The sequence below is a fragment of the Urtica dioica genome, chromosome 7, assembly GCF_054948205.1.
Source record: "Urtica dioica subsp. dioica isolate 48M chromosome 7, U.dioica_male_clone48M_v1_H2, whole genome shotgun sequence".
Lineage (NCBI taxonomy): Eukaryota > Viridiplantae > Streptophyta > Magnoliopsida > Rosales > Urticaceae > Urtica > Urtica dioica.
Window position 1 is genome coordinate 38,065,411 of NC_142762.1, and position 10,249 is coordinate 38,075,659.

The 10,249-nt window shown below is 34.4% G+C and overlaps 2 protein-coding genes across 4 annotated transcripts; both read left to right on the plus strand.

The window, feature by feature from the left end:
- The first annotated feature begins 227 nt into the window (after positions 1-227).
- On the plus strand, positions 228-3,855 carry LOC149391342 (uncharacterized). 2 transcript variants are annotated; one of them, XM_089619383.1, is made up of 5 exons: positions 228-388; positions 836-1,242; positions 1,320-1,991; positions 2,357-2,451; positions 2,647-3,855. In XM_089619383.1, exons 2-4 carry the CDS (start codon positions 841-843, stop codon positions 2,432-2,434), a joined length of 1,152 nt encoding a protein of 383 aa, XP_089475509.1. In that variant the 5' UTR covers positions 228-388; positions 836-840; the 3' UTR covers positions 2,435-2,451; positions 2,647-3,855. The 2 variants fall into 2 exon arrangements, with proteins under 2 accessions (XP_089475509.1, XP_089475508.1); XM_089619382.1 differs by having other exon boundaries at positions 2,357-3,855.
- Positions 3,856-5,623: 1,768 nt separating this feature from the next.
- LOC149391343 (uncharacterized) lies at positions 5,624-9,183 on the plus strand. 2 transcript variants are annotated; one of them, XR_016300124.1, is made up of 4 exons: positions 5,624-5,820; positions 6,267-6,673; positions 6,771-7,660; positions 7,816-9,183. XR_016300124.1 is itself a non-coding variant. In XM_089619381.1 (3 exons), exons 2-3 carry the CDS (start codon positions 6,272-6,274, stop codon positions 7,539-7,541), a joined length of 1,173 nt encoding a protein of 390 aa, XP_089475507.1. In that variant the 5' UTR covers positions 5,624-5,820; positions 6,267-6,271; the 3' UTR covers positions 7,542-7,685. The 2 variants fall into 2 exon arrangements, 1 of the variants encoding a protein (XP_089475507.1); XM_089619381.1 differs by lacking the exon at positions 7,816-9,183 and having other exon boundaries at positions 6,771-7,685.
- The last annotated feature ends 1,066 nt before the right edge of the window (positions 9,184-10,249 follow it).

Genomic DNA, 10,249 nt, shown 5'->3' on the forward strand with positions numbered 1-10,249 from the left:
TGAATTCGTGATCAATTTATCACAAATTTTTTATTTCGTGTTTGATATGTTACGAAATTATGAAATGAAAGGTATCTGTTCACTAAATGAGAGAGAGAGAGAGAGGAGAGAGAGAGAGAGATTATCCTATTCCTAATCCAACGGTCCTAGTTCTATGACTCTCCCACGCTTTGCATCCTCTTCCGAGGACTTGAAAGGCACGCATAAAAGCGAAAATAAATACAAATTCATGAAATATATTTGTTCTATATCTATATTTCAATCTCAGAAACCCTAGGTTCCAAATTCGAGTTCTAGCTTCTTCCAATATCACAATTAAATACACAGAAAGTTGTTTTAAGAAGCAAGATTCACCCATTCTCTAGATTTTGCCATTCTGATTACAAAGGTTTGTCAAACTCCGCCCTTAAATTTCAATTTTAGGGCTTTTTTATTTTGTGATCTGAATGCTTCGCTTGTTCGTTTTTCTTGCGATTAGTTTGCTCCTTACCGCAGAAAACAAGTGATTTCGTATTAATTTTCGGTTAGTTTGCTCTATCCAGAGGTTTAAATGTGTTTCTAGGGTTTTTGAATTGATCATAATAACGCTTTGCTTTTCTTTATTTTTTTCGTATATTTAGAGATTAATCTGCTGATAATCGTAGACAAAAGAATTATTGGTATTTAATTTCAAGAAACATGGCCGTGCAAACTGTACTTGTGATCAAGTTCTTATGTTAATTTCCGACTCACACGTAGGCATTTGTGATCACAGTTTTATTATATCAACTTGATCCTTTCTCGTTTGACCTTTGATTTAAATGCTGATTTGAGTCTCTGTGTTGTTGTTTTGTAGATAGGATGAGATTGACAAAGGGTTGTAAAGTGGAAGTTCTGTGCAAGAAAGACATGTCGTTTGGGGCATGGCGTTGTGCGGAGATCATATCGGACGGCGGAGACACTTTCAAGGTCAGGTGTGAACCGACTCCCGGAATGTCGAACGGAAAAATTGTGGAGAGAGTCCCGAGAACCGACATAAGGCCAAGCCTGCCTCGCTTGGAAACTGCGCTGAATTGGTCCCCCGGCGATGTTCTCGAAGTTCTAGACGATGCCTCATGGAAATCCGCGACGGTTCTGAAGGTCATGGACGGCGATTATTTCTTGATCCGGATACTCGGATCCTTCGAGGAATTCAGGGCTCACGTGTCCAAGACCAGATTGCGTCAGACTTGGAAAGATGGAAAATGGGTTGTACTGGGAAAGGTAAACTTTTTGTTTTTTCGATTGCCCCTTTGTAATTTATGACTTGTTACTTACTAATACTTGTTTTGTCTGAACAGGCTACTCAGAGTCGTGAATTCGCAAAGTCCAGCAACAAAGACTTTATTTGTTACGATATTGCAGACTCTGATGATCGGATAAAGGAAAGCCACCGCCTTCAAGATTCTTACATTGTTTCGGCGAGATCACTGAAGAGGGCCTCTCCGTTTAGTTCTTCTTACTTTGAAGCATATCCGAGTAAAGTGAGAGTGGTTGAAGCGCAGAAGGAGGTTCGGCCAGTGATCGTCTCAAGGTCTTCATCTTCTTTGATAAATGTTGTTGATACAGATTCCTCACTAAGGAAGACAATAAACGGCGCAAGTTCAAGCACAGGGATCAGTGGATGCAGAGATAGTGATGATAGCGATACAAACTCTGTTGCTGATAGCTGTAGTGTCAATAGTAACAGAATGAACGAGTTGCCTGGTAATGTCTTAGCAGGTCATAGTCAAGAAGCAGACGCTGATTCAAGCGATGCAGAATCGTGCTGTGGCTATCGAGATGAAGAAGAGAAAGACTGGTATCCAAATCCGGAGGAAGAGACATTGAGAGTCCATCAGTTGGAGTTGGTTGCTTATCGCAGCACAATGGCGGCAATTCATGCTTCCGGGCCCTTGAGTTGGGAACACGAAGAACTATTAACAAATCTTCGTATCACGCTCCATATTTCACAAGATGAACATTTGGCGGAAGTAAGAAATTTAATTTCTTCTGGAAAACCTTCATCTTTGTTATCTTATAATAGAAATGATATCGATAATAGGGTAATGCCCGCGTACGTGTAAGAAACAGTAATTAAGGAATGTATAGTCTGCTCTGTTATGACTTTTCAGTTTGCATTACCTCGGATTAGGGACCAGCTGTACTTTGGGAGTTTGTAAGTGTTAGAAAATTAATATTTCAGGTGCACCAAGCATTTTTTATTTAATATCTTCGTTTTTTTTAGTATATTTTTAATTTCTGAATCATCAACAGTGAAGTTGTAATTCATGTTTCTTATTTATTATTGGAAATTATAGATTTGATGTAGCTTTTGCATCCTCTGAATCATTGACAGCTTACAAGTGCATTCCAAAGTTGGAGGCTTGCTTGCCTTGCTTCCAAAAGGTCTGAGATGATTTTCGGTCGGGTTTGATTCAAGGCAATTGCTAGGTAAAATAATATTATATGTGCCAGCATATATATTGTTTCACTGTTTCCTAGTTCAGTTTAGAAGATTATATTGAATTTGTGGAAACTGTGCTTGTGCCAGTGCTGTCTGCACATGAAAAGCTCCATCATAATGATGAACACACTCACACCAAGTTTTGTTTATATTTTGTTTTTTGTATATGAGATACAATGCAGTACTAAACTGGATCATCACATGCACCGTTCTTGTCGCACATGCGAAACTACTTTATGATGCTTCAAAAGGTATTGGAATTAAGTTATTTCTCTCTTTTGTTTCATTGAAATTATGACTTACAGATCTCTTTAGGCTTGAGTGGGAGAGAACTGTAGTGGGTTTCTGTTAATGTTTAATTTCAATAGTTTACTTTCTTTATTCTGCTCGTTCCTTTTATTGTATAGGCACAAGGGTTAAGTTAAGACCTGTAATTTACACTTCATGGGAAAATGTTATTCGTAAAGATCAATTATATTCTTAGTTTGTGGAGTCTCTCAAACAATTAGAACTAGGTTCAAGGAAGATTTGTTTTCCCTTTAGAAAATTTCATAATGTTCTCTTGCTCGATATTTTTTGGTCTCTTCTTCAGAATGATTTGTAATATGGATTTGTAATTGTGTAAAGTGTGCACACTAATTTGGCAATTTTTTGCTGGTGACCTCTGATCAAAGACTCATAAATGTTGGTGTATCAACTATATAATACTAGAGAGATAAAGCTGTATTTACAAATTAACCCTTCTCGGTTAGCTTTCGTTAAGTCTTATTGTTTAACCTTCTTTTTTGGGTTTTTTCCTCTTACTTTTTAGGCTGTAGAGGTATGACCTGTACTTTTTTGCATAGTTCTGTTTTTTTTACACAATTCCTTGTTCTTATATTGTAATTTATAATCCCTTTTTTTTTATCATATTGTAATTTATATTCTTAGGTTTTTTTTTTTTTGGAAGGCTTATAATCTTAGTTTGGCTGTGTAACAAATAAAGTCAGATAGAAGGAAGGCTATTTCTGCTCTGACAATTCCGTTTTTGTACTCTGTTGGTAATATTGTTTTCTTCTCTAAATTGGCGTTTTAATTTTAATTTCTTATTGGTGAGGAATCTCGATGGAGGTTGAGCGTGGGACCAAGAAAAGAAAGTGTTGGTTTTGGCTTCTACTGTAAATGTTAATTATCTGACATAACATTCAAATATTCTGTATCCTGTAATTTTCTTTTTGTATCAGCTTAGCCTTGTCAATGACTTGATTCCTTTTGATTTTCTGTTGAAATTTTTAGAAAATATTGCTAAAGCACACGAAATTCCATTTTTTATTTTATATCCAAAGAGTTAAAAATTGAAGAATGTGACTGAGAAAATTATGATTTTATGTTTCGTGGCACAACATAAAGCCGCAGTTGGATGCTCAAGAAAAGAGTAGTGAGTATAATATTAGAGAAATTGTCTAATTTGTCACCAATTTTATAACATTTTCCCATTTTTCACCAAAATGCTAATTTTTTCCAAAATGCCACCATCTATATCAACAATATTGACATCTATGTTTGTCTTTCACTATTAGATATCAACATTGTTGACATAGATTGTGGTATTTTGGGAAAAATTAACCTTTTGATGAAAAATGAGAAAATGTTATGAAATTTGTGGCAAATTAAGCAATTTCTCATAATATTATAGCCGATAAGAGTATTTTGGTCCTACGAGTTTGTATTTCTTTGAATATTAGACACTTTCATGTTAAAAATCAAGTTTAGTATGGTCTTAGTCTTATTTTCTAAAATTTATCATTCTATTTTCATTGACCAATTCTGGTTTCTTGCTACATAAACCGATTAATGTATCCTTGAATAATTTCCAAATTGACTATTAATTTGATGGCGGCTTTGCGGTATTGTAGGCTCTAGTTTATAGTTTATAGTTTATAGTTTATAGTTTATAGGACGATCTCGATTGATTTGTATTTTTGTAACAAAAGAACCGCTACACAGATTATTTCCTTCTTCCAGGTTTATTTATGTAATAATATTTGCTATAAGTATTTTGAATCAACGATTTTTTGAAGTTAATCTTTTTTTTTTTTTTTACTTGATATGCAATTTTTTTTAAATAAAAGTGATACTAAGTATTAATGTATTTTGAATTTATGTTTAGTATTTACAAAATAAATTTAAACTATTCCATAACTAATTTTATTTTTCTAATCAAGCCAAGTAAATAATTATAAACAACAACAGTTGAACGCTTGAACTAATTTAGTTTGCCATCTTATGGACATATTTGAACTAGTTTAGCTATTGACGTAAAATTTATAATTAACCTCTGCAGTTGGACTATGTTCATTTTTTATAGCAATTTTAATGTATTTTCTCTCAACTTAAAAATAAAAAATTATGTATTTAAGTGATACTAAATATTAATGTATTTTTAATTTTCAATTTAAATTTATATTTAATGCTTACCAAAAGCTTTTTAAGCTATGCTATTTTTAATTTTATAATCCTCAATTCAAAACAAAATTTTGATCAAGCCAAGAAAATAAGTAGAAACAATAGTTGAACGCCTGAACTTGTTTAGTTTGGCATCTTATGGATTATTTGGACTAGTTTAATTATTGACACAAATTTTATAATCAATCTCCAGAGCGCGGCGATGTTCATTTTTTGAAAACCTTGTGTACCATTAGCAATTTTAATGTCTTTTCTTTCAACTTAAACATAAAAAATTTATGTAAACACTAAAAAAAAAAAAAAGATTTTGACACAAATATTAGTAAACTCATGTCGCTTTATCAAAATAAGCAAAATTTAAAATTTAACAGTTCTATTACTAAAATCGGGAAAGAAAATTATATTCTTACAAAAATATGCTTTCGTGATCGATTTTTATTTCGCGACCGATATGTTACAAAAATTTAAAATCGTTCACGAATTCGTGACCAATTTATCACAAAATTTTTTTATTGTGTGTTTGATATGTTAAGAAATTATGAAATGAAAGGGATCTGTTCACTAAATGTGAGAGAGAGAGAGAGAGAGAGAGAGAGAGAGAGAGAGAGAGAGAGAGAGAGAGAGAGAGAGAGATTATTCTATTCCTAATCCAACGGTCCTAGTTCTATCACACCCACGCTTTGCATCCTCTTCCGAGGGCTTGAAAGGCACGCATAAATGCGAAAATAAATTACAAATTCATGAAATATATTTGTTCTATGTCTATATTTCAATCTCAGAAACCCTAGGTTCCAAATTCGAGTTCCAACTTCTTCCAATATCACAATAAAATACGCAGAAATTTATTTCAGGAAGCAAGATTCACGATTCTTCAATAGCGATCACTAGAATTTGCGATTCTGATCACAAAGGTTTGTCAAACTCCGCCCTTAAATTTTAATTTTGGGGGTTTTTTATTCTGAGATCTGAATGCTTCGTGTGTTCGTTTTCTTGCGATTAGTTTGTTCCTTCCCGCAGAAAATGGATGATCTCGTATTAATTTTCGGCTGGTTTGCTCTTTCCAGTGGTTTGAATGTGTTTCTAGGGCTTTTGAATTGATCATATTAACGCTTTACTTTGCTTTGTTTGTTTACTTATTTATTTGGAGATTAATCTGATATTCGTTAACAGAAGAATAATATTGTATTTAATTTCCAGAAACATGGCTGTGCGAACTGTACTTGATGATCAAGTTCTTATATTAATTTCCGACTCACATATGCATTTGTGATCACAGTTTTATTATATTAAATTGATCCTTTCTCGTTCCACCTTTGATTAAAGTGCTGATTTGAGTCTCTGTGTTGTTGTTTTGTAGATAGGATGAGACTGAGAAAGGGTTGCAAAGTGGAATTTCTGTGCAAGAAAGACATGTCGTTTGGGGCATGGCGTTGTGCGGAGATCATATCGGACGGCGGAGACACTTTCAAGGTCAGGTGTGAACCGACTCTCGGGATGTCAAACGGAAAAATTGTGGAGAGAGTCCCGAGAACCGACATAAGGCCAAGCCCGCCTCGCTTGGAAACTGCGCTGAATTGGTCCCCCGGTGATGTTCTCGAAGTTCTAGACGATGCCTCGTGGAAATCCGCAACGGTTCTGAAGGTCATGGACGACGATTATTTCTTGATCCGGATACTCGGATCCTTCGAGGAATTCAGGGCTCACGTGTCAAAGACCAGATTGCGTCAGGCTTGGAAAGATGGAAAATGGGTTGTACTGGGAAAGGTAAACTAATTTCTTTTTCAATTTCTCCTTTGTAATTCTGTGCCTTGTCACTCATATGTTCGTACTTATTAATACCTGTTTTGTGTGAACTAATCAGAATGGTGAATTCGCAAAGTCCAGCCACAAAGACTTTATTTGTTACGACGTTGCAGACTCTGATGGAAGGATAAAGGAAAGTCTTTGCCTTCAAGATTCTTACATTGTTACGGCGAGATCACTAAAGAGGGCCTCTCCATTTAGTTCTTCTTACGTTGAAGCATATCCGAGTAAAGTGAGAGCTGTTGCGACACAGAAGGAGATTCGGCCAGTGATCGTCTCAAGGTCTTCATCTTCTCTGATAAATGTGGTTGATACAGATTCTTTACCAAGGAAGACTTTAAACGGTGCAAGTTCATGCCATCTTGAAAGAAGCACAGGGATCAGTGGATACAGAGACAGAGATGATATTGATACAAACTCTGTTGCTGATAGTTGTAGTGTGAATAGTAACAGAATGAACGAGTTGCCTGGTAATGTCTTAGCAGGTCATAGTCAAGAAGTAAATGCTGATTCAAGCGATGCAGAATCGTGCTGTGGCTATCGAGACGAAGAAGAGAAAGACTGTTTTCCGATTTCGGAGGAAGAGACATTGAGAGTCCATCAGTTGGAGTTGGTTGCTTATCGCAGCACAATCGCGGCAATTCATGCTTCCGGGCCCTTGAGTTGGGAACACGAAGAACTATTAACTAATCTTCGAATCACGCTCCATATTACACATGATGAACATTTGACGGAAGTAAGGAATTTGATTTCTTCTGGAAAACCTTCATCTTTGTTAGCTTATAATGGATATGATGTCAATAATAGGGTCATGCCCGTGTATGTGTAAGAAAGAGTAAATAAGGAATGTATAGTCTGCTCTATCATACTTGTTCAGTTTGCGTTGCCTCGGATTTGGGACCAGCTGTACTTTGGGAGTTTGTAAGTGTTAGAAAATTAATAATTCAGGTGCACCAAGCATTTTTTTTCTTTTTTCATATGTTCGTTTATTTATTATATTATTAATTTTTTAAATATACAACGATGCAGTTGTATTTATGCCTTGTTTATCATTGGAAATTATAGATTTGATGTATCTTTTACATCCTCTGTGTCATTGACAGCTTACAAGTGCGTTCCAAAGTTGGAGGCTTGCTTGCCTTGCTTCCAAAAGGTCTGAGATGATTCTCAGGTTTATATCAAGGCAATTGCTAGGTAAAATTATATTATGTGTGCCAGCATATGGTTTCGCTGTTTCCTTGTTCGGTATAGGATAATATTTTGAATTTTCTGAAAGTGTGCTTGTGTCAGTGCTATCTGCGCATGGAAAACTCCATCATAATGATGAACACACACCCACACAATGTTTTTTTTTTATTCTGGTTATATTTTTTCCGGGGGTTATATCATACATGAGATGTCATATAGCGCAATTTGCTTCTAGCCAAAAAAAAAAAAAAACAGTTTTCTAATTTGGATCATAACACGCACCGTTCTTTTGTCACTGACATGTGAAACTATATGATGCTTCGTAAGGTATTGGATATAATTTCTCTCTCTCTCTCTCATTTGTTTCATTCCTGTGAGATTTGACCTCTGATCAAACTCTTGGTTTGCATGGTGAGTTTTCCCTTGGTCTGTTAAAATCAATGTCAAGTTGTCAACTATATGATGGTCGAAGATAGAGCAGATCTACGAATTAACCGTTCTCATTTTTTCTCGGTTTTTAAGACTGGTAGTTTTCGTAAAGTCTCATTGGTTACTTTCATTTTTGCGCTTTCTTCGCTTAATCGATAGGCGCTGGAGTTATATGACCTTGTAATTTTGTGGATGTAATTCTGACTCTTACACATTACCTTGTTCGTAAAGTACCACTCATAAAAATTATCATCTGTATTCGTAGTTTGTGTTCTGCAACTAGCAAAGCCAGGTAGTAAGAAGGTTATTTCTGCTCCGAAAGCTTCACTATATGTTCCCTTCTTTTAATTGGTTTGTGTAATATGCGTTTGCAACGGTGAAAAAGAAGTATGGATCTCTCTCTCTTTCTCTCTCTCTCTCTCATATATATATATATATATATATATATATATATATATATATATATATATATATATATATATATATATGCGCGCACGCGCGCGCGCGCACACACACACTCGTACTCACGTTTTATTTATTTGGTAATTTCATGTTTGTGAGGAATCTGGATGCGCTGGCTTAAGTGTGGGACCAAGAAAGTGTGGGATAAGAGTAAGACTACTTAAATGCCTTTTTGGCCTCTATTGTAACAATTATGTGATATATGGCCTCTAGTGTAATATCCGAATTCGACACTTTTGATATTCTATTTTCGTCGACCAACAAACCAATTAAAGCATCCTTGCAGTAGTTTGAAACCAAATTTTTAACTTTGTGTTTATATCCAAACTAATCTTTATGTTAATTGGACGCAAATTTCCTTGACCTGAATATGTCCGTTTTTCACTTTCTCACCTCTAAGTTTTACTTTTTATGTTTTCAGTTTTTTATAGTTGTAGTCTAATAATTTTTTACCGTTGTTTTCAAATAACTGTTCGATAGTGATTTCAATTTTTTGTAGTTGTAGTGTAATAATACACAAAAGAATTAGTCGTCAATATATATATACTAATTGAACGTCCTTGCTGAGAATATCATTGTCGTACATTTCGTTTTGATGATTGGTCATAGTCATCGGGAAATACCACGTTTGTCGCCAAAGTCGGAAGGGTTTAAAGTTTTCTCGCCAGAGTTGTAGAGTTTAGATTTTTCGGGAAATGAAACAAATTCGATTGTCGAAGTGAGGTAGATAGAATGATGTTGAGAGAAAGAGAAAGAAATGTCAAGACGGGATAGTAAAAAAAATTAAAAAATTGAGTGAAAAACATTTAAAAATTATTTTTTTGATTTTTTTTAAAACAAAATATAACTTGAAAACTTTTTGAGTTATATTATAACAGATAACAAACAAATCATAGCCAATTTGTTTTATTTTACTATTCAAAATAGAAAAGTAAAAAAACAGATAGCAAACAAACATGCCATATATCTCTCATTGTAAATCTCTTTCACTTGCAAAAGCTCAATAAACACATTTGATCTACTTTCGAACGAAAAAAAAAAAGTAAAATTTACTGTAAAATTTTTATTCTGTAATTTTTTTTAGATTTTTTTAAAATAACGGTGGATATTGCCGTATTTCGTCGTCTTTATTGAAAGAAGAAAAAAAAAAGACTTGAATTTCTAGATCATTCCCTGTGATGCCATGTTGCATACCGTCGTCGAGTCTTTCAGGAATTTTTTTTTTATTAAGTGAAGATCTCTATAGTGTTACGTTGTGGAGCGTCTTTCAAGCTCTCTTTCAATGAAATACGACATGATATGAAAAAATTTATTTTCTTCTTTAATAATATTCAATACTTGTCGAAAATGATTGGAGAGCTCGAAAAACATAAAACTTTGACTTCGATGTATTTAAATCCCACTTTTCAGTTCTGACATCGATTTTGAATAACATTATTGTACTTTCTTAATTGAAAG